General features: G+C 43.5%; 1 protein-coding gene across 1 annotated transcript in view; it reads right to left on the minus strand.

The window, feature by feature from the left end:
• GLB1L3 (galactosidase beta 1 like 3) overlaps positions 1-17119 on the minus strand; it is a 32930-nt gene extending 15811 nt beyond the window's left edge. Inside the window, exons 1-9 of the mRNA XM_069468632.1 lie at positions 17088-17119; positions 16288-16413; positions 15919-16131; positions 12643-12711; positions 11955-12050; positions 10545-10653; positions 7070-7162; positions 4489-4570; positions 3485-3549 (exon numbers count right to left, since the gene is read on the minus strand). Of these exons, the coding sequence (XP_069324733.1) occupies positions 3485-3549; positions 4489-4570; positions 7070-7162; positions 10545-10653; positions 11955-12050; positions 12643-12711; positions 15919-16131; positions 16288-16413; positions 17088-17110 (876 nt within the window). The 5' untranslated portion in view covers positions 17111-17119. The remainder of the gene's footprint in view (positions 1-3484; positions 3550-4488; positions 4571-7069; positions 7163-10544; positions 10654-11954; positions 12051-12642; positions 12712-15918; positions 16132-16287; positions 16414-17087) is intronic.
• Between the last annotated feature and the right edge of the window lie 7642 nt (positions 17120-24761).

Raw genomic sequence — 24761 nt, forward strand, 5'->3', positions numbered from 1 at the left:
CCATGATTATATTTACAGATGTCAACATTCCTCTCATAATAACTGATAGAACAAGTAGGCAGAAAATCAGTAAGGATGAAGATTACCTGAACAATACCATCAATCAAATTGTTTATAAATGGTAATTTATAAACAAATGCAAAATACACATTCTTCTCAAATGCACATGGAACATTCACCAAGTATGACCATATTATGATCCATAACACAAACCTTAACAAATGTAAAAGAACAGAAATCATACAAAGTATGTTCATGGACCTTAACAGTATTAAACAGAAACCAATAACAGAATGACAGCTGGAAAATCCCCAACGATTCAGAAATTACACAACACTTCTAACTGATGAATGGAATCATCATCAAGGAAAATTTTAAATTTTTAAATGCTTTGAACTCAATGAAAATACAGCATATCAAAATTAGTGGGATGTAGCAAAACCATTGCACACAGGGAAATCTATGGCAGCAAATGCTTACATTAAAAGCGAAAAGAAAGTCTTAACTTAGTAATCTAAGCTTCCACCAGAAAAAAAACTAGAGAAAGAAGAGAAAATGCAATACAAAGAAAGCAAAAGTTAGAAAATGCTAAAGGTCAAAGCAGAAGTCAGTGAAAGATAAAGCAAAAAAAAAAAAAAAATAGAGAAAAAATTGAAGCCAAAAGCTAGTTCTATGAAAAATCAATAAAACTGACAAACTTCTAGCCATACTGAGCAAAACAAAAAGACACAAAATTACCAACATCAGGAATGAAGAGTAACCATCACTATTGACAACAAAAACATTACGTGAATAACAATGCATTATCACAGACAACTCCGTGCCCATGAATTCAAAAACTTCAATAAAATATAATAGAATGCATAGAATAAATCCTTGAAAGACACACACTACCAAAACTCACTCAAGAAGAAATAAATAACCTGAATTGTCATATATCTATTAGAGAAATTGAATTTCTAGTTTAAAATCTTCTTAAAAAAGAAAACTTCAGGTCTAGATGGTTTCACTGATGAAATTTACTGAACATTAAGAAATACTAATAATCCTACACAATCTTTTCCAGAAAATAGAAAAGCAGAGAATACGTCCAAACTCATTTTATGAAGCCAACATTATCCTAATTCCAAAACCAAACAAAGATATTTCAAGAAAAGAAAACCTAGACCAATATCCCTCATGAAGACAGAAGCAACAATTCTCAACAAAATATGAACAAATTGAATCCAGCAATATATAAAGTAATAACACATCACAATTAAGTGAGATTCATACCAGAAATGCAAGACTGGTTCAACATTCCAAAACCGTATTAGCCATATTAGCATACTAAAGAAGAAGGACATCTGAGCAAAGCTGCATGACCTTTGGATTTGCCTATGACTTTATATATATGATAGCCACACATGACCCAATGAGCTATCCAAAGGAATGAAGCACTGATTCATGCTGCAACATGGATGAACCTCGAAAACACCATGCTACATGAAAGAAGCCAGATGCAAAAGACTAGATATTGTATGATTCCATTTATATGAAATGTCTAGAAAAGGTACATTTATAGAGATAGAAAGCAGATCGGTGGTTGCCCAGGGCTAGAGCAGGGAGCGGGGCATTAACTGCAAACGGACATGAGGAAACTGTTTGGATCACAGTGATGGTGGTAGACCTCAGTATATTCAATCCTATACTTACATCAGATGAATTTAATAATGTATTATTAGATTTCAGTGAAACTGTTAAAAGAAAGTGACAAGAGCTGGGCACGGTGGTGCAGCTGTAGTCCCAGCTACCCAGGAAGCTGAGGTGGGAACACCACTTGAGCCCAGGAGTTTGGGTCCAGCCTGGGTAACATAGTGAGACCCCATCTCTCTTTGTTTTTTGTATAAGCTTTTATTACTATAATAATTTGTCTATATATTTCTTTGGTTTTCTATTAGACATTCATATCACCTGCATAATGATAATTTCATTTCTGCCTTTCCATTTTTTTCTATTTTTTTATTATTATTTCAGCATAATGTGGGGGTACAAAAGTTTAGGTTACATATATTGCCCTTACCCTTACCCCCCCGAGTCAGAGCTTCAAACGTGTCCATCCCCTAGACGGTGCGCATCGCACTCATTATGTATGTATACACCCATCCCCTCCCCCACCCACATCTACCCAACACCCGATTAATGTTATTCCTGAATGTGATCTTAGGTGATGATCAGTGAAACCAATTTGATGGTGAGTACATGTGGTGCTTATTTTTCCATTCTTGGGATACTTCACTTAGTAGAATGGGTTCCCGCTCTATCCAGAAAAACATAAGAGATCCTATATCCCCATTATTTCTTATAGCTGAGTAGTACTCCATGGTATACATATACCACATTTTGTTAATCCACTCATGTATTGATGAACACTTGGGTTGTTTCCACATCTTTGCAATTGTGAATTGTGCTGCTATAAACATTCGGAGACCCCATCTCTTAAAAAAAGAAGAAGAAGAAGGAAGAAGAAAAAGAAGATGACTTAGCACAGGCATTGAAAACCAGAGATAGCCACGGGTCCACTCTGGCAGAGCCCCTTCCTTTTACCTGGTTGGAAACTGTGTAGAAATTGATGAGAAAAGGAATAAGATTAATTAGTTCTTAATATGCAACTTGGGGGCAGGTAAGACTGAGGAGACAGCACTGGCGCTGTGGGCATCTTTGGCCAGGTGGGAGCACTGCAGCATGCAGACTGCAGGGAAGGCCTCATGCCAAGGGGAGGAGCAGCATGGGCAGGGCCAGGAATGGAAGCGGGGGTGTCCCACCAGGCCTAGCAGGCCGTGTCAGGGCTTTGGATGCCATCCTGGGCCCTGGGCACAAAGGAAGGGTGTTAAGCAGAGACTGTGATCGCATTTGGGCTTCAAGAGCACACTGCTATTCTGTAGGAAAAGGAACTATGTATCTCCTGCAGGCATGGACTACGGTTTGTCCACCTTTGTAACTGTCACAAGAGGTCACCCACTGAGAGGAAAGGAAAGGAGCGCTGCTCAATGCACATTTGTTGAGTAAATGCACGTGTAATACTCACTTGTTCCCATAACTCAACACAGCCTGGCTGAAAAAGGCTAACCCCACCAAAACCACGAGTGAGTTCTCTGTAAGTAATACATATAGCTCATTTCTGAGCTCTGTCCTCACAGAGGAAAAGAATGTCACTTCTTCTGATTCCATAGTGAGGTTTTAGAGCACATAAACCCCTCACCCTTCCCACGGGCCTCTCCATGATATGACCCACGGACGGGGGTGACACAAGCAGGGTTCCTCCTCATTCCCCATGCCAAAAGTCAGCATACTCTTGAAATGGCTTTGGAACATGCTGGAGTCTCAGGGTGAAAAGTTGCAGACTTCTTGTCAAACCTTTTGTTTCCAGTGAACACCAGTTGCACAGACAAGAGGGGTCATGGCAGGAGGACAGACAAAACTCTTCACCTCTAGGGTGTCTTACCTGGACTTTATAAAGCTGATTGAAAGCATCCTTGTGAAGTCTTTTCAAATTGACAGTGGCCAACACTGTAGAGAGAAGGGAGAGGCACTGTGACAAGTGTCATCAGGGAGGGGATGAAGGCCCACCCTGCACACGGGAGGGAAGGCGTGCTGCACGGTGAGGATGACAAGATACTGCGTGCATCCCACTTTGCAACGAGCAAAGTGCTGCCATAGCCTTCACCACATCACTGGACACTTGCAAGGACAATCATTTGTACTGAGAAGGGCAGTTAAAATTAACCACAGTTTGTGCAGAGAAGTGAAGCAGGCCAAGACCATCTGACTTGATCGGACCTAGGAGGTGAACACAGGTTGCCCAGCCCCCAGCTCAGCCTCCTTTCCAGGGTACCATAATAATGTGGGGAAGAGCCACCATGAAGGAAAGCACAGCAGGCTGGGGCAGCAGCTGCTCTCCAGCTAAAGATCACCTGACAGAACCTCCTCTGGACCCATCAGCCTGCTCACACCTTGGTCATATGCCTCACTTCTGTCATCTTATGATTCTGTCCTGAATTGTCCTGCTACTTTATTCCCTAGGGTCTGCTAGGGGTCTACACTGAGCCCGAAGCTGTAGGATCCCAGGAATGGGACTCTGCCATCTTCTGATTCCCATGTGGCTCCCCATGTTGGTGGAGGTAGCCCTGATCCGAAGCCACGCCCAGCACCAACACAGGCCCCAGCCACAGGACATTATGAAAGATAGAAAGGTGTACTGGGGAGAGCTCACTCTGTTACTGCTGTTTTAGACAACAGGAGCAAGGATGAGCGATAGAGCTGGCGAGTGAACTCTGACCTTTGACCTTGAGTCCTCATCTACCGTAATATCAAACCTCTGGGATCCATGCCAATGGACATGGGAAAGAGAGGCGTCAGAAGTACACTCGGTTCTCTCTGAAGTTTGTTCAAGATTTAAACCAGCTGGCTAAGAGCCTCCATTCTCCTTTGAAATAACTAAATTTGTACCTCCTTTGATGTGGCCTTTCAGCACATCTGTCTCACTGTCGGAGGTCAAGAGCAGCTCCACAATCCCTCTTTGCAGCAGGGTCTGTTGAAAAAACTGAACAGAATGAACCCACTTCCCTGGCCTCCCAGGGGAAGAAGGAAATACAGTTGGCCCTATGTATCTGTAGGTTCTGCAACCATGGATTCAACCGACTGCCGGTCAAAAATATTTTGTTTTAGATTGCATCTTAAGGCTGGGTGTGGTGGCTCATGCCTGTAATCCCAGCACTTTGGGAGGCCAAGGCAGGAGGATCACTTGTGGCCAGGAGTTTGAGAACAGCCTGGCAACACAATAAGATCCCATCTCTACAAAAAATTTTAAAAATAGCTGGGCATGGTGGTGTGAGCCTGTAGTTCCAGCTGCTCAGGAGGCTGAGGCAGGAGGATCGCTTGAGCCCAGGAGTTCAAGGCTATAATGAGCTATGATCACGTCACTGCACTCCAGCCCAGGCGACAGAGTGAGATCCTGTCTCAAAAAATAAATAAATAAATAAATAAATAAAATGACGTTGCATCTGTATTAAACATGCACAGACTTTTTTTTCTTGTCATTATTCCTTAAACAATACAGTATAACAACTATTTACGTAACATTTACATTATGTCAGGTATTATAAGTAATCTGGAGATAATGTTAAGCATAGGGGAGGATGTGCGTAGGTTATATGCAAATGCTACACCATTTAAGTCAGGGACTTGAACACCTAAAGATTTCGGTATCTACGGAGGTCCAATGAACACCAAGGGATGGCTGCATAAGGAAACTGGGAAATAATCACAGCAGGGTTCAGGTGGCAGGGTGTGAGCTGGAGACGGGCTTGAATTTGGAGTCTGACCATCTGCAGCTCAGTGATTGGGAGAAGTCACTGTCCCTGTCTCAGCCTGGTGTTCTTTGGAGGGAAATGACCTTAAAATCAGCTGATGGTCAAAGCCTTCAGGGAAAAAAGAGCTGAGTTTATCAGGAAACACCCTGAGGAGGATGTACACCACAGAAAGGGAGAGAAAGACAAGTTGGGAAACACTTTGTGCTGGGAGGGGAGAGGCTGAGGTTGCGGGTCTGAGGAAGAGCAGAGATCAACTTTGCAAAGCTTGGGTCCCACCTAGACACTGTCAGAGGAACTGGCTCTGGGCAGGGGAGGAGGTCTAGTCTGAAAATTTATATTTCCTAGGCCAGGGATCAGGGGACCCCGTCGTTGTGTCTCCTCTGTTCATCAAGCCAGATCTGGACCTGGGGGTAGAGTTGAGTGGCAAATTTTAAAATCAAGAAAAAATAATGCTAACTGAATAAGACTGATGTGAGGAGGTCATGCCAGCCCCCGAGTAAAGATAAGGAGGGGAATTACTCACAGACCTGGTTCAACTCCAGAAGCCACAGCTGCAGGGCAGGAGCCAGCACGTGGGTGGAGCCCAGCCCTGCCCTCCTGACCCCTTCTTTGCCCAGCTGGTAACCTCTCCCCTCCACGCCATTCAGCCAGAGGCCTCTTTGTGAACAGAGCTAGGTCAGCAAGGGCAAATTTGGGAGGGTCAGGCCAGACCAGGCGGCCCCTGCAACCTGCTTAGCGCCCTGAGGAGGGGTCCCACTGAGACTGGGCCCTTATCAACTTTCTGAATGTGAGAAGTCAGGGACCGGGAGGGGCTGAGCCCAGAAAGGACAGCAGGTAGGACTGCAGTTATTCCCCGGCCTGAGACGTCCTTCTGTGAAGAAGCAAAGGGAGCAGAAGAGAGGATGTTAATACTACAGGCCAGAAAGCTATAAGCTGCTAGCCATCGTCATTAAGTTCTTGAAGTGTTATTTACTATAAGTATAGAGTTACCAGCCCCAGCTTTCATGAGAATTGTGGATCATAGAAATAGCAAATAGAAAGGAATAATCTTTAATACCATGTTTGTATCATCATAAAGTTGTTAAAGTACATCTTTATTGTCCTGGCAATACTGGCAAATTCACAGAGAATTTGAACTTGATCTTCTGCATGGATTTGAACTGCGCTCATATGAAGATTTTTTCAATAAAAGTTACATCAAGTGTAACTCTCCTGCTTCCCTCCTCTGCTACCCCGGAGACAGCAAGCCCCACCCCCCTCTTCCTCCTCCTCTTGGCCTATTCAATGTGAAGATGATGAAGATGAAGACCTTTCTGATGATCCACTTCCGCTTAATAAATAGTAAAAATATTTTCTCTTCCTTATGATTTTCTTAATAACGTGTTCTTCTCTCTAGCTTGCTTTATTGTAAGAACACAGCACATACTATAACATACAAAATATGAGTTAATTGACTGTTTATGTTACCAGTAAGGTTTCCAACCAACAGCAGGCTATTAGTAGTTAAGTTCTGGGGGAGTCAAAAGTTATACTGAGATTTTCGACTGTGCCGGGGCTGGACACCCCTAAGCCCACGTTGTTCATGGGTCAGCTGCATGTTCTCAGAATGCACAGTGCCCAGCACAGTCACCTGCGCAGCAGGGAATCAGAAACGTGTGCTGGAAAAGAGATTAAGGAAGGAGACATGTAAATGTGGAGACGAACCAAGCGTTTCTCACCTTGTGAAGATAGGGCATGTAGTTTCTATCCTTATTAAACGAACCGTATTCATTCTCCACCTGCACTGCGATGACAGGGCCTCCCCGGCAGTACTGAGAGACAAGCAGAGCAGACAAGAGAGACGCCCCTGGGGCCATAAGCCTGCAGTCACCGGCTTGCTGCTAGAGACACACAGCTGGTGTGGCGTGCTCTGGTGCAAGGCTCCTTGCGGTCTTCTGCTCTCTCTCCTCCCCGCCCTGGGGTCAAAGTCCCCTCAGACACCTAGCTGCTGCAGGAGTCCTACCTCCCTAGGACGTTGCAGACAAGTGGCTGTCACAGCTTCCCCTTTATTTCTCATACTAATTAGCTACTTAAATTTGATCTCTCAAACCTACAAACTCACCTGCTTCCAGGCCCATCCTATCCACTTTCACACCTGAGGAATCAAAGAGATGCCCCCCATCCCCCCCATGCTAGGGTAATGCCACCAAGTGGCTCGTGTGCCGGTCCCATTGCCCTCCACCACCTGCTCAGGAGCTCAGCTCTTGGCACAGTCCCTCTTCCGCTGGTGCCTTCCACCTCTCCTTCCAAACTGACTGACTTCCATTGTCATGGGAACGTATTTGGGACCTTCACATCGGAGGGACATGGGGGAGAGGGCTCCAAAGTGCTCCTGCTCTCTCCTCTCTAGGAGCCACACTTTCCAGAAGTTACCGGTCATCTGTGCTCACGTGCTCTGCTTTCTCACTTGTAACTCACCCCTCAAGCGACCTTAGTACAGCTTCCAGCCCCTCACACCACATAAACCATCAACACTGACCTAGCTGTGCTAAAATTAAAGCACTTTTCAGAGCTTAATTTAATCTTCCAATGTCCTTCCACACTCAAGAGTGTTTCTTTCTTCTTAGAGCCTCTCCACACAGAAGGCAGAGCGAGCTCTCGAAAGCAAAGGTCTGGTCTTTACTGTCCCAACATAACGCAATCCCGTGGATCCTACTGCCCACAGAGTAATGCCAGCCTCAGAGTGCGGCATTCATGTCGGGGCAAAGGGACGCTGGCTCCCGAGTGGGCACAAAGGAGAAGGAGCGTAACTGGCAGGTTTTCATTTGCAGATCCGCCTTCTGCCTCTCTCCCACCTCACGCTCTCTGCCCAGGCACGCTGAACTTCTCGCAGTTCTTCAAACTCTTCATTCTGTCTCTCGCTATCTTTGCTTCACCCATGCTGGGGACTCATGAGCATTTCCCCTGCCTAGCTAACGCCTGCCCACTCTCCAAGTCACTGCCTAAAAGTCACTTTCTCTGGAAAACATTCCCTGAACCTCCCGTTTTCAGCAAGAGCTTGTTATGGACCCCCGCCCGCTAGGGGGCTCCTGCACCTCCTGCATGGTAGCCGCCATGATCTTACTGCAGTGCTGTTTGTCTCCATGTTGGACTGCAGGCTTCATGGGGCGAACACCACGCCTGTCCTTCTCAGGACAGGAAGCTTCGCCATGGCACAGTGCCCGAAATACTCGGTAATAACCGCACAGTGCCCGGTGCTCAATAATGACTTACTGTATGGACGTAAATATTCTGAACTAATGAATTGAGAACAATTGTTTTCACTATTGAACAGTATCTTCTCTCCAACCTAAAGGGTGACATTTCTAAAAACCTCGTGTTGTAGGAGAATTCACAGTTGAATTCATTAAATAAACAGGATTAGAAGAATAAAAGACCCAAGTAAACCAGTAAATGCACTTTAAAACTTATTTTTACATAATTAAAACAATGACGACAATCAAATAAGACCTTAAAGTACTCATAATTTATCAATAATGAGCCCTATACATTTCACTTACATATAATTCCTTGCATCTTAAAAATTTTCTAGGATTTATCACCCTCATGATTTCAATGGGATGTTTATACATTTGCTTTGCTTGTTGCATACGTATGACTGCTAAGTGACATTTGTACTTGTGCTTGAACTTCCATCCAAATATTTAAAGTGTTTCTAGTTTTAAGGCTCACTCCTGCTACTATGTCCCATCTAGATTGCAGAAATGCAACCAGAAACACATGGCTTCAGCCCTTAGTACAAAAGATGTACCTTGAGTACATCTAACAGACCCAGAGTTTAATCCCAAAGACAGGGTTCTCTTCGTCTCCGCAGTGCCCATCTTTCTAAAGCTGTATTGCAGGAATATTGTTCCTAAACTATCCTTCACTTTCCTTTCTAATCCCCGATTCTTCTCTTTATAATTATCCTAATAGGAATAACTCGCAGTTCACAATTCAGGGTTAGTTATACAGGGCTGGCTCTGTATGCCTGTAATATTTTCCCCAAAACAGAAGAGTCTAAAACAATAAGCTTAGTCTACTACGAAATAATCCAGGTTCTTATCCCATCCCAAGCTACATTAAGCAATGTGTTTTTAAACTAAGATTTATTTTTACTTAAATGGTAACAGTGTGCATCCTCTTGTTTAGAAGAGAGATTCATATTTTTTAAATTAAACAAAAGAATATCACAATGATCAAACAATTGTTGTCTTGTAGACTTCAGGGTATAACGTTCATTGTTTTAGACACAGACCTGCCTGGTTGTGACATTTTAATATGTTGACATTATGAAAATGAAGGAATTTTTTATCCAGTGCATGAGGTCTGGGAACTCCATGAAGAAGGAAATGCAAGGCATCTGTGTTCTTCCCGCTCTTGGGACTAAGTCAAACTGGAATACAGGGAGTAGTAAGTACATTCACACAGACACAAAATGACATGTGAGCCAAGTTATTTAATAACTTTCCAAGTTATTTCCATAAACTTGGAAAACCCAAATGTCCATGACTAGGGTGCTAATTAAATAAATTATGATATATCCATACTATGGAATACCATGCAGCCATTAAAAAGAATGGCAGGTTTCAAAAATATATTTTCAGATTACAAAAGAAAAATGCCCTGTGGAAACTGTATATTTTTATACAAAAAACAATATATACACATATGTGTGTTTATATTATATGCTTCTATATGTATAGAAAATCTCTGGAAAGATACACAAAAATCTGGTGAAAATTGGTTGTCTCCTGAAAAGGCAACTAAATAGCTTTGGGAGAGGGTGGGAGGGGAGACTTTTATTTGACCATAAACTCTGTTGTACTTTCTGAGCCTTTTTTTTTTTTTTTTTTTTTTTTTTTTTTGCCAAGTTAAGAGTTGAAATAAGCAAGCAGAGCTTTGGGAATATCAAGTGCATGTCACAACCTTGACACACATTCATGAAGTCCCTGTCTTATGGGATGAGAGTCTTTCCAGAAGCCCTGGGGAAAAAATACAAAAACAGGACAAGAAAGAGCTTCTGTCCTTAAGGTGAGGGTAGAGAATTCAGTTATGAGGAAGTCAGCTTCATTTTTCATAGAGACTGCAGGGGGCCTATTCGGTGATCGAGCCAGAACAAACCGTTTCCCTAAAACGCTCGTGAGCAAGAAGGAAAAGGAAATGTGGCTGTACCTGGAGAGGAGTCACTTTGGGAATCAGATGATCAAAGTACTCATCAACTGCTTCAATGAAGCCCTTGCTGGTTGTCCTCAGTTTCAGCTGGGGGTCTCTCAGGAGCCAGCTGGGGGCGAGAGAGGCAGGCTCGGTGTCTGCGACAGGAAGGCAGGAGGAGGAGGAGCCGGCGACCAGCCCTCCCCAGAGCTGCCTCCACTCAGCTCACGTCTGTCCTCAGGTCCCACGCCCTTGGTCCTGGGGCACTCAAGGCTCCGGAAAGATGCATGCTGTGCGAGCTTTTCAGGCTCTCACAGACTCCTGAGGTTCAGAGGAAAACACCCGTCCCCACCTCCAAGGCATGTCACAGCCTCAGCAGGGCCTTCAGCCCGTCCCGCAGACCGAGGGACTGGGCCGTCAAGGCTCTCACACCCATATCTGAATGAGCTTTTTCTTTTACCATTTATTGAATACTCTCCTCCATTCTTTTCGAGTTTATTGGAAACACTTTACTTGAGGACAGCATCTGTTCCTTAGGCACAGGATCACATTTCCACTAAGACCTAAGACTTCAAGCACAGGACATGAGCCTAAAAGCCCATGACACCTCCTGCCCCCGCACAGGTCACTGGCGAGGCGCCCGGCCAGGTCTCCTCCTGCACAGGGAGCAATCGCTTCCCTGAAATGCCCACTTCCCCAAGCTCAGGCTTTTTCTGCTTCCAAGCTGGATGGGAGAAGGAGCCCATCATGGAGAAAAGCAAAGTCTTCACCTGACTCTGGGGATAAAAGTGCTCCTCTGGGGTCAGAGCCACAACTCTGGCCGGGCAGGCCTGTCGGCACGCAGGGATAGTGGGAGAGGACTCCTGGATTCTCAGCCTAAACCTCAGTAGCTGGGCTGAGGGCCAGCAACACAGAGGAAGAAATGAGCAAAGAAGAGTGAGAGGAAGGGAGGGGAGCTGAGGGTCTCAGTAAGTGGAGACGGCAGCCTTCCTCAACGAAATAAGAGAAAGATCAGAACTGTCAGAACCTTCCCTTGCACGTGCTGGAGCTTCCATTTCTTTTCTTCCCAGAGCATGGGAAGAACAGAGCTGGCCACAGCCCCTCCTCTGTGGGGAAAGAAGAGTACAAACATCTGTGGCTGCTTCTGCCCTCGCACTCGCTCTTGGCCATAGGCCCAAAGCACCAGGCCCGACGCCTTGAGTTCCCCATCTGTGAAATGGGGACAACAGTGATACACCTCACCACATTACTGAAGGGGTCACATGAGACAACGAAGGTAAAATGCGTGGGGCAGTGCAAGACACACAACACGGGCTCAATAAATAAAGGTTATTTTTGTAAACAAAGGTCACCATTATTAGATTGAAATTTCACTTTTTGTAAAGCAAAATACTTCACTATGACCCCAACTGGACTCGGAGCCCCGAGTACCTGGGCAAGCCCCCAAGGTCGATCTCGCTGCAGATGTAGGGGCCTGGACGCAGGATCACCCACAGCCCGATCTCCGCGGCCAGCAGGACAAAGGCCCTGGGGAGGTAAACAAGTCAGCACCTGCCTTGATGGCCCAGGGCAGAGGCTGGTGGGGGGAGTCCAGCTCCTCTCCTCGCCCCCTCTCTCAACCAGACAGACAGCCTGGGTGAAGCCAAGGCTCCGCCCACCCCGCACAGCAGGGAGTCCCACACCAGGCTGAGGCCAGAGCTGCTCCCAGCCTCAGACCATCCACACAGCCCCATCGGGCCGAGGAGGAAGGGCATCAGACAAGACACAGCGGGGCTTAACAGGGAACCTCACCCCAATGGCCCTGCTCCCCTAGAGAGGCAGCCCCTGTCCTAGCACAGGTGCTGGACCCTCCTACGGAGTCGGGCAGCACCCAGGGTCTTCGGCCCCTCTGGGCTGCCCTGCAGAGTGGGGCCCAGAGGCTGCAGGCCCAGCCCCGTGGGGTGAGAGGTCACAGCTGGGAAGCATCTGGGTCCTGGGTACAGGGCCTCTCACAGGGTCCTGAGAACAAGGCTCCAGATGCAGGTCCCTCTCTGGTTCTCTATAGGTCCTAATCCACCCCCAGCAGCCACCTGTCTGCCCCCGCCCTGGGCCAGGTCACAGAGGCAGCAACACCACGTACTCCAGGTCCAGGTTCCCGGAGAAGTCAAATCTGCCTCTCTCTGGCTCGTGCAGGTTCCACGGAACATAGCTGGAAGAGGGAAGAGGGAAGTGTGATAAGCATCTTCTTACTTCTTTCTTCCACATTGCTAGGTCGGGCCCAAACCCAAGCCAAAACCTTGGGTAGCTCTGTTTTGGAATAAGTTGGACATTACAATGGAAATCAAGCTTCTGTTATGCTAATGATGACTATCTTCAATAGTTCCTTGCCCTATTACCCAATTGTGTTCCAAACTACCAACCTTCCTATGAGTCTAGATTTCATGTATTTATATATAAATTCTCCCATTCACCACCTTCTTTTTTGTAACACTCATTAAAAATGTAAAGAAAAGGAAAAAGAATTTTAAAAAGTCTACATCTGCCCAATAAATTATTGCTATGAATTAATCACAATAAGAATAGACAATGGTGACAATAGAGGAGGGCACTACCTTTAGCATGTAGCAAGGAGGGCCCCTGCAAGGGCCTCCCCCACAGGGTATGAGTCCAGAAAGTCAAAAGGACATGTGTAAAATTTTTATTAGATGCTATTCTTATGAGGTGACTATCTTTTTTGTGTGTCACTGACAAGATTTTTGAGTGTTCTACCCCTAACATCATGGTTTTATTACACAATTTTGTGCAGTGCAGAGATTTTTGACAATATATGCATTGCATTATAACAGAATGCATTGTATTTTAAGATCTTTTGTTGTGGGGAGGAATGAGTAATCGTTTTGCTGAAGACTAAATATGCACAGCAAAGTTTACTGCTATACACTGAGAGAATAGAACAAAAAAAAAATTGCTAAATGTTACTTACAAGTAACTTTAAGGAAAATGGCTGGAAAAAGTTGGGAAAAAAGATGGGAAAAGATTAGATGAATCAAAATGATTCCAGCAATACTAATAATAGGCAAATGGATTTTAAAGCAAAACTTGCAAATAGGTAATAGGAGTGGCATCAAGTAAAAAATAAAAGCAATGATCCTTCAAGAAGATATACTAACCATGACCTCCTATGCTCTTAACAGCATAGCTTCAAGGAGAAGCTGACTGAGTTAGAAAGGAAAGGGGTAAACCAATTTCACAGTCATAGTGAGAGGACTGAAAATACTTCTCTAGGAAACAAAGATAATAAGCAGCAAAAAAACTTGCAAGGCTATGAATTTGAATAGCACAATTAAAAAGCCTGGATCTAATAAATTCATAGAGAACCCAGCAGCCAACAGATGGAGCATTTATATTCTTTTTAAAAATGCATGGAACACTTGTAAAATACTGATATGTATTATGCCACAAAGTAAATCTCAACAAATTCCCAAAATCTGTATCATGTAGTCCATGATCCCAAGACAAATGAAACTAAATCAGAAAATGACAGTTAAAAGTAGCAAAAATTAAAATAAATAAATAAGTAAATTAGAAAGCATATTCCCAAATAGCTTATGGGTTGAAGAGGAAACTACAACAAAACTTAGTAAATATGTGAAACTAAATGACATTTAAAGCACTATATAGCAAAAGCTGTGGGATATGTAACCAAAGCAATACTTACGGGAACAGTCATACCTCTGAATGAATACATTAGAAAACACCGAAGACTGGAAAGAGCACAAGCTAAATATTCAACTCAGGAAACAAGAAGAAGAAGAGGGAAGAGGAAGAGGATGAGGACGAGAAGGTACTAAATTAAATAAAGTAGAAGGAAGGAAATTACACATAACTCAGAAATTCTGGAATATAAACCAAAAGATAGAGATTAACAAAGCTACAATTTAGTTATTTGAAAAGTTTTAAAAAATAGATAAGATTAAGAAATCAGGAAAAATGGCCCAAGTATACCATATGATACATAACTTTCAAGTGTATATGACTCCCAGTTTTTCAAATTTCAAGATTTTTCTGGTTTAGGTCTGTTAGGAAGGGAACTCCACTGTTCCTAATTCAAATACGATTTTGGCTTAGGGCATGATTTTTACTTGACTGGAGCCTTCCTTCCATGTGTGACATGTCATCTCCGGGCCCATCTCTGCATGCCACGCCTGGCGGAGGTCACACGAGGAGGGGAATTGCCACAGTGCGCAGTGCGGGGTGTGGGCTCTGCAGCCGCTGCCTGCACTGCGTTACTGTCAGGCATCCCACGTCCTCCCCAGCAGGCGGCTACCCCTGTGCCCAGTTTCTCCCCCGCGCAGTGCGCATTACGCTATCCATCTCACAGGACCGCCGTGAGGGTTAAGGGCTTTGTGAAAAGGCTTAGAAAGTGCCTACACTTTGAAAGCACATCCTAAATACACATCACCTTGTATACATAATCATGTTAAATTCATGTGCATTTTTATTTCAATTCTTCTGATAGACTAAACTGGATTTGTATTTCTTTTCGCCACCATTATTGAGTACATATGTGTGCCAGGTATTGTGACAGGCATTTTTCATATAAATAAGATAAAGGTTTTATTTCCTCTAATCAACACAACCTTACCAGGCTATTTTTTTTTTTTTAAAGAGACAGGGTCTCGCTATGTCGCCCAGGCTGATCTCAAACTCCTAGTCTCAAGGGATACTCCTGCTTTAGCCTCTCGAGTAGCTGGGACTACAGGCACGTGCCACTGTGCCCGGCTTGAGGCAATTCTCATTCTGCCCATTTACGGACGAGGACCCCAGAGCCTTGATGTGACTGTTAGAGGCAAAGCCAGGACTGAAGGCCAGATCTACCTGACACTAAATCCCTATGGTCTTACTCATTAACCCACAGTGTTCACTTTCTTTATGCCATTAAACTTCATTTTAGTGATACTGGTATTTCATTACAAGTTCATCTTTTGATACTGCTATTATCCCTCTCCATGTTCACCTCCGTATTACATAAATAAGAATTGTTTTAAAACATGCGTGCCTCCGTAAGTATGCATTTAGCAGTAAGTACGCCTTGGGTTTATGCCATTGAACTGAGTGCCCTTAAGGGCCTCCAGTACTCCCCATTGGACAGAGAGACTCCAGAGGAAATCGGCTACTCCCTTTATATTTCTCCCACTAACCGCTATCCAAGGCTTTGATGACAGAGCAAACTAAGTATGAGGCATAAGTGATGGCTGGACACTTAAGCATAAAAGGCATGTGCTAGAAACAACTATTTAGAAGGTAAGTCCTCACTCTGGGCCCCCACACCAGAGCTCAGGTTCTGAGCCAGGATGCCGATGATAGGAGCCCCTGTAGGGTACCAAGGTCATGAGGGTGAGGAACCAGCACTCACGTGGTGACAGTGTTGAAGCCACAGGCCTTCAGCTTCAGCAAGCGGTCCCCCCAGTACTCCCTGGGCACCCGGAAATAGTGGATGGAGCCCCCAAAGATCAGGAACTTGTGCCCCTCCAGGGTGAAGTGTGGCCTGCCCCCACCTGTGCTTTTAGTTTGAAGTCCCACAGATCTGTCCTTCAGCTCCAGAGGGGTCAAATGAGACCAATCAAACCTGGAGGGAGAGGAAGAGAGAGAGAGAGAGGAGAGACAGCTGGAAACCTTAGCAGAAAAAGAAGTTCTTGTTAGCAGGACATGTTCTGTGCACACTTGCAATATTATTTTCCCCGAGAAAAAAGAGAAAGCTCCTCCCTTTCCCACTCAAGCAAACCTGGACTGGAGCTGATGTGGTCTTCCAGGTACAACGTCCTCTTTATGTTTAAGCCGAGGAGCAAAACCAGATAAAATATACGGCAGGAAAAAGAGGCCGACGATTCTCTTCCAGGAGAGACACTGGCTGAAAGGAGAAAGGGGTGGCAGTGAGAAAGAGAAGGCACTGGCCTCAGCAGGCCACAAGGGTCAGGAATGTCTTCCAGAGGCCAGAGCCACAGAGGAGCCCACGTCACAGGTGGGTCTTCTCCTAGACCAGCCTAAGGCCACCGCCAGGGCTGTCCTGCAGTCCTCGTCAGTGAGAACTGGAGGCTGGGGACAGACAGGAGCAGGACAGGGCTGAGCACCAGGGGAAGGGGTCCCCAGAAAGGAGAAGAAGGAGAGGAGGCCCAGTGACAGGTGGGAGCACCGCAACCACCAGGCTCCGGAAGGACGCAGCGGCCATCTGGAGCGCCTTGTCTGCATCCACAGCCCTGATTTCTTGCACCTGGTTCAATGGCCAGACCCTCAGCAGGGTGGGGGAATGAAGGCATCCGCAGGAGAAAGAGCTTGGGGGAGAGGCTTGTTGATGAGAAGAGTCTCAGCAGATTTGTGGGCCCAGGAGGGTGTCCCAATCCATGTAATGTCCCCAGGCCCTGGAGACAATAAATACCTGTCGCAATAAATACCTGTTGATGACTGGCTGACCAATAGAACCCAGGGGAAAGTCTGGGGTCCTCCCAGGTACGCCTGGGGCGCGCCCGGTGACGGGGAGCCTAGGAGGGGCGTGAGGACCGCCGCGCGCCTGAAGGCGGGTGTCACCTGAGGAAGGGCGGGGAGTCCATCTTGGCGAGGCGGGGGAGCCGAGGTCCCGCGCTGCTCGCGCCCCTCTCCGCAGCCCCCGAGGCTGCGCTCCGGCCGGGACTCCGCGACGGCGGGGCTGGGCTCAGGTCTGCGCTCTGGGTCCGGGAGCCTGTCACCCTGCCAGCCGCTGCCGGCAGCCACCGCGCCCGGAACCGGGGTCGGGAGCCCGGGCAGAGCCAAGGAGACGCCGTCCGTGTCTGGGTGGAGGGGACCGCAGAGCTCCGCACCCACCTCGGGGTGCCCCGACCGCCAGTCTTGGCGCAGATGCTTTGCAGCCCTTGAAGTAAAGCGGGAGGATCGTTGGGTTATCGCCGCGACCTTGGGTTTCCTAAACTGTGTGTCGACAGCCAGCTGGCACCAAAAGGCGAGCAGGAGTGGGAGGAAGGGAGCGGGCGAACTCAGCCGCCACGTAGCGCTGGTTCAGCACCTTCATCGCGGGCCCGCGTGGGTCCAGACAGGGCTTCAAACTAAACACGCACAATTAAATACGATGTAAATGCTAAAATAAAGATTCCACAGGGTGCGATGGAAGTCCAGGCTAAGAATTACAGTTTTCCCAAACCGTCTTGGTAAAGGAGTGAGAATTGTCAGAGCGAAGAGAAGTGGGAACGCTGCCCCCATCAGTGGGAGTAGCAGGAGGCATCCACATAGCAGGCGCAGGAACTACGGTTTGGAATTCTGTGGTCATAAAGTAGCGGGAGACCAGCAAGGGGCAGGTCCGGGGGTACCAAGCAGCTCAGCCTCTTTCTAGAGAACAATGGGGGGCATTATTAAGATTCCAAGCAGAAACTCAGACTTTAGCGTGATGGAGGTTACTTGCCTGCAAGATGGCAGCCAGATGGGAAACAGACAAGTCATCCCAACAGACCTGGTGAGCCCGGGATGAAGGCTGGAGTTGTTCTCATGGTGGTGACACTGAGCAAGAGGAGGAGATGGATTCAGGAAGACGTGTGTAAATTGGTAGCTCCTGATCACTGACTGCGTGAGGTGAGTGACAGAGAGAGGAGTCTGGGATGACCACCACATTCCAGGCTTAAGTCACTTGGTGTTGTCATTTATTGAGATCAGAAGCACAGGAAGTGATTAGAGGTTTCAATAGAGAAGAGTGAGGAACTCAATTCCAGAAGTGCTAAATTTGAAGTTCCTGTGAAGAGACTTCAGAGAGAGAAATCTTCCGATCTCCCTTTGAAGTCTCTGCATCTCCTCTCCCATTTGAAAGAACAAAGCCTATGACATCAGGTTGAAATCAGAAATATATAATAGTTCTCAGAGACTACTGTGGGGTTTTTTCCTCTCATCTCATTCATTACAGGTATACTTTCCTCTTTGAAATCTCAGCTCCCTGAAAATTTTGTAGATTTTTCCCTCTTTTCCTCATTCTTAGGTTGTAAGCAATGGACTATTATGACTTTTTACAGCTTGGTTTTACAGTCACATAACTTTATTCTTTTTTGTCAAGATTAAACTATTCTAGGGCTGATATCCAGAATTTAGAATAAGCTTTTCTATTTCTGTAAGAAGCTATGCTGGAATTTTGACAGGAATTGCATTAGACCTATGATCAAACTGAGGAGAATTGGCATCCTAACTGTGTTAAGTCTTCCAACCCATGAACAAGGTATGTCTCTGCATTTAATTAGGTCGGTCTTCTTTCACTTTTTTCACTGGAATTTTGTGATTTTTCAACATGGAGATCCCATGCATGTTTTGGTAGGTTTATACTTTAGCATTTCATTTTCTTTTCAGCAATTTTAAATGGTACTATATTTTAGTTTTGACATGTTTGCTGTTAGTATATCGAAATGTGCCTGTGTTTCTCATGTTGAACTTGTACCTTGTTACCTTGGAAAACTCACCTATTAATCCTAAGAGATTGTAGATTACTTGGTGTTTTCTACATAGACAATCATGTCATCTGCAAATATGAACAGTTTTATTTCTACCTTTCCAATCTGTATGGCTGTTTATTTCTTTGGCGTGTCTTATTACAATGGCTAAAATGTCTGTGGCAAGAGTGGCAAGAGCTAACATCCTTACCTTGTTCCCAGTGTCAGGTGGAAAACATTCAGTTTTTCACCGTTAAGTATGATGTTAGCTATAGGTTTTGTGTACATATCTCTATCAAGTTGAAATAGTTTCATTCTATTCCTAATTTTCTGACAGTTTTTATTATGAATGGATGTTGTATTTTGTCAAGTGTTTGAGTGATCTTTTTCCTTATTTTCTGTAACATAACTATCCTGGTTTTATTCCTGAAAGGAATAAAACTTTCACCTGATGTACAATCTTCAGTTGGCAGTTCTTTTCCTTAAGCACTTGAAAAATACTGTGCCTCTTCCTTCTGGTCTTCATAGAGTTATATTCCATGTCTCATAATTGGCTTTAATGCCAAGTGGGGTTCCCCTAAAGGTAATGTATCATTTCTCCCTGGCAGCTTTCAAGATTTTTTCTTTATTTCTAGTTTTCAATTTAAATATGATGTGTCTTACTGTGTATTTTTTGAGTTTATCCTGTTTGGGTTTAACATCTTGGATTTAAGGTTTGGGCATTTTGTCAGATTTAGAGATTTTTAATCCATTTTTTAAAACTGGGATATAATTCACAACCATAAAAAGTTTCAATTTTAAAGCATACAATTCAGTGGCTTTTGGTATATTCTCAAGGTTGTACAACCGTCATCATTAGGTCCAGGGAATTTTCATCACTCCAAGAAGAATCCCCATAGCCATTAGTGATCAATCCCCATTTCTCCCTCCCTCCAGCCTCTAGTAACCATGAATCTATTTTCTGGTTCTGTGGATTTGCCTAATTGGGACATTTCATTAAAACAGAATCATATAATATGTGATCTTTTGTGACTGGCTTCTTTTACTGAACACAATATTTTCAAGGTTCATTCATACTGTAGCATGTATCAGCATTTCAGTCCTTTTTATGGCTGAGTAACATTCCACTGTATGGAATGCTGTTTATCCATTCTTCAGACATTTGAGTTGTTTCCACTTTTTTCCTATTATAAATAATGCTGCTATGAACATTTGTGTACAAATTTTTGTGGGAACACGTTCTTGCAATTCTCTTGGGCATGCTCCTAGAAGTGGATATCCATTATTTTTTTAAATAGCCTTTCAGGCCATTTTCTTTCTCTTCTCTTTCTGTGACTCCAATGATATAAATGTTGGATCTTTTATTTTCCCATAGATTTCTGAGCATCTACTTTTTTGTTTATTTAGTCTATTTACTCTGCATTTTCAGATTTGGTGAGTTCTATTATTCTTTCCTCAAGTTCATGTACTCTTTCCTCTTCCTCCTAGGAGCTGCATGCTGTGACTGGGTCCCTGCCCACCCCAGTGTCCCTGGGAGAGGAGGAGAGTCTCAGGTCTGCAAGGATAGAGGCTTCAACAAGCAGGCCACTTGCTGTTGTGGCAAGCAGCAACAGCAAGTGACAACTGTCTTGGTGTCACTGCAAGGGGAAGTAGTATTCATATTCCTAATAACAACACAGTATTTTATTTGTAGTATTAGTAATCAAATTGAAACCTAAAAGAAATGTGCACGCAATCTGCCACACTTTCAATTTTGGAAGAACTGTCCTGTATATAGAAATTAAAAAGTAGTTGCACTAAGATATGAGTAAGGATAATAAAAATAGTTAAAATTATAACTTTTATAAAAAGTTATAACATCTAGTGATGTCTCAAAACTCTAAAAATGTGGATGTTTGGTTGCAGGAGGGAAAAAGTAGATTTTTAGCATATTCTGAATGTACTGAGGAGGAAAAGTTATTGGACTGAAGGAATAAAATGTTACGTGATCTTAAGAAGTGAGAAATGGTGGATTATTTTTTTGATGAACACCTGAATTCGGTTTGCTAGGATTTTCTTGAGAATTTCCTTCATCCCAGAGATGCAGGGATGGTTCAACATATGCAAATCTATAAATGTAATTCACCACATAAATGAAAGCAAAAACAAAGACCATATGATCCTTTCAATAAGCGCAGAAAAAGCATTTGACAAAATTCAGCACCCTTTTATAATGAGAACTCTTAACAAAATAGGTATAGACAGGACTTACCTAAAAATAATACAAGCCATGAATAACAAACCCACAGCCAACATCATACTGAATGGGGAAAAACTGAAATCATTCCCACAAAGAACTGGAACCAGACAAGGTTGCCCTCTATCACTGCTTCTACTCAACATAATGCTGGAAAGCCAGAACAATCAGGCAAGAACAGGAAATCAAGGGCATCCAAATGGGGGCAGAAGAGGTCAAACTATCGCTCTTTGCTGATGATTTGATCTTATATCTAGAAAACCCCAAAGATTCTGCCCTGAGACTACTGGAATTGACAAACAAATTCAGCAAAGTCTCAGGTTACAAAATCAACGTACAGAAATCAGTAGCATTCCCATACACCAACAACAGTCAAACTGAGAACCAAATCAAAGACTCAATACCCTTCATAATAGCAACAAAGAAAATAAAATACCTAGGAATATATTTAACTAAGGAGGTAAAAGACCTCTCTCTACAGGGAGAACTATGAAACACTGAGGAAGTAAATAGCAGAGGATGCAAACAGGTGGAAAACCATACTATGCTCACGGGTCAGAAGAATCAACATTGTTAAAATGTCTATACTACCCAAAGTGATCTACAGATTCAATGCAATCCCTATTAAAATACCACATCATTTTTCACAGGTCTAGAAAAAATAATTCTACGCTTTGTATGGAACCAGAGAAGACCCTGTTTAGCAAAAGCAATCTTAACCAAAAAGAACAAATTGGGAGACATCAATTTACCAGATTTCAAGCTATACTACAAGGTTATAGTAACTAAAACAGCATGGTACTGGCACAAGAACAGAGACATAGACCAATGGAACAGAACTGAGAACCCAGATGTACAACCAACTTCATATAGCCATCTAATCTTTGACAAAGCAGACAAAAACATACACTGGGGAAAAGGATCCTTATTCAGATAAATGGTGCTGAGAAAATTGTATAGCCACATGTAGAAGACTGAAACAGGGTCCTCACCTTTCACCTCTCACAAAAATCAACTCACAGTGGACAATAGACTTGAACCCAAGGCATGAAACTATAAGAATTCTAGAAGAAAATGTTGGAAAAACTCTTATAGACATTGGCCTAGGCAAAGAATTTATGAAGAAGACCCAAAGGCTATCACAGCAACAACAAAAATAAATAAATGGGAACTGATCAAATTAAAAAGCTTCTACAGGTTAGGGTTAGGGTTAAGGTTAGGGTTGGGTTAGGGTTAGGGCAAAGGACATGAACAGAAACTTTTCAAAAGAAGATAGACTAATTGCCAACAAACGTATGAAAAAATGCTCAACATCTCTAATCATCAAGCAAATGCAAATCAAAACCACAATGAGATATCACTTATCTCCAGTGAGAATGGCCTTTATCAAAAAGTCCCAAAACAATAAATGTTGGCGTGGATGTGGAGAGATAGGAACACTCATACACTGTTGGTGGGACTGCAAACTAGTACCACTTCTGTGGAAAGTAACGTGGAGATACCTCAAAGAGCTACAAGTAGAAATACCATTTGATCTGGCAATTCGATTACTGGGCATCTACCCAAAAGAACAAAAGACATTCTATAAAAAAGACATCTGCACTGGAATGTTTATAGCAGCACAATTCACAATTGCAAAGATGTGGAAACAACCTAAATGCCCATCAATACATGAGTGGATTAATAAAATGTCATATATGTATACCAAGGAGCCACAAAAAACAGTGGTGATCTAGCAACTCTTGTATTATCCTGGATAGAGCTGGAACCCATTCTATTAAGTGAAGTATCACAAGAATGGAAAAACAAGCACCACATGTACTCACCATCAAATTGATCAACACTTAAGTGCACATATAGTAATAACATTCATCAGGTGTGGGGCAGATGGAAGAGGGAGGAGGAGATGGGTATATTCACACCTAATGAGTGCAGTGTGTACCGTCTAGGGAATGGACACACTTGAAGCTCTGATGTGGGTGGGGCAAAGGCAATATATGTAACCTAAACATTTGTACCCCCATAAATAGTGAAATAAAAAAATAAAAAATGTGAGAAATGGAAATAATCTGTAATAAAAATATGTGCCCAATGTCTTTTTGTGAGTGAGAAAATATTAGGTCTAGGATATAGTTTACCCGCTATGCTTCTAGTGATCATCAAGAAAAAATTTTCAATACAATGAAGGGTAATGGTATTGATTTTACCCTTTGTCATGGAAAAGATGTACCCTCTTGCCTTAAATAGTTAGAAAACCAGACCAGATAAGAATATTTGAAATAATAATTTTCCAACATCGCACAGCAGGCAGCACAGGACTGTGATCCCTGAGAGAAGGGAACAAAATAAGCCCTGTGATTGCATGAGCTTCCTGTCTGCAAGCAGTTTTCAGGGGCAGCATAGGGAGGGGAATCCAAATAGAGCCCAGAATTCTTGCTAGGTTGAGGAGACAGAGAACATAGTACAGAAGGACCAAGGCAGCTACTTTGTGGAACAAAGTACCAGAGAGGAGAAATCTGCACAAATGGTTCCAGAGATCTACAGAGAGGTCTCCTTGAGTCTTTGGCTGAGTTTGAACTGTGCATGCATGTGAAGAAACTACCAAAGCCAGGGAAAGACCATTAAAAAGGAGTAGGCAGAAAAATATCAGGGCTTGCACAGGGCTGGGAATAATTCACATTCCCATGCTAGGGGAGTCCAACAGAGTCCTAGTAAGGGTGTTCATCTATTCTCACCCCAACAAAGCTTATAAATAATTCTTGAAAGGATCAGGCTAATTACAAGTCACTTAGCAGCATGTCATAACAACACTCAAAGTTATTTGAAAAATTACAACAAATCTAGCAAACAACATCCAATTCACAATGTGTACTGTTCAATCAAAAACAACCAGCAAAGCAAGAAGCAGGAAAGTGTGATGCATAGCAAGGAGAAAACTCAATCCATAGAAACATATGAATTGTGACAAAAATGAAGGATCTAGCAGAAAAAGATGTTAAAATAGTTATGATAGTTATGTTCTACATGTTCAAGAAAGTTGAGGAAAACATGAGCATGATATAGAAAAAAAAATTGAAGATTTTGAAAATATTCAAATGGAACTTCCAGTGACCAAAAATACAATATCTTAAACAAAAAATACAATGGATAATTTTCCAAAATGAAGAACAGAGAAAAATGATGAACAGAGCACTAGCGTCCTTTGGGACAATATCAAGGGGTCCCGGGTTTGTGTAATTTGAGTCCCAAGTGGAAGCAGGGCAGAAAAAATATTTGAAGAAATAATGGCCCAAATTTTTCAAATTGGATGTAAAGATGTTTACCTCAGATCCAAGATGTTTAATCCCTAAACAGTATAATCATAAGGAAAAATCACATAAGAATCAAATTGCATGAAACCAGTGACAAAGATTTGTACTCAAATATTCATAGCAGTTTTACAAATAATAGCCAAAAACTGGAAACAAACCAAACACCTATCAGCCAGTGAATGGGTTAAAAAAAAAAAAACTGTGGTAGTTCTATATAGCAGAATACTATGTAGCAATAAAAATAAAGAAATTATCAACA

The sequence above is a fragment of the Eulemur rufifrons genome, chromosome 6, assembly GCF_041146395.1.
Source record: "Eulemur rufifrons isolate Redbay chromosome 6, OSU_ERuf_1, whole genome shotgun sequence".
Taxonomy (NCBI): Eukaryota; Metazoa; Chordata; class Mammalia; order Primates; family Lemuridae; genus Eulemur; species Eulemur rufifrons.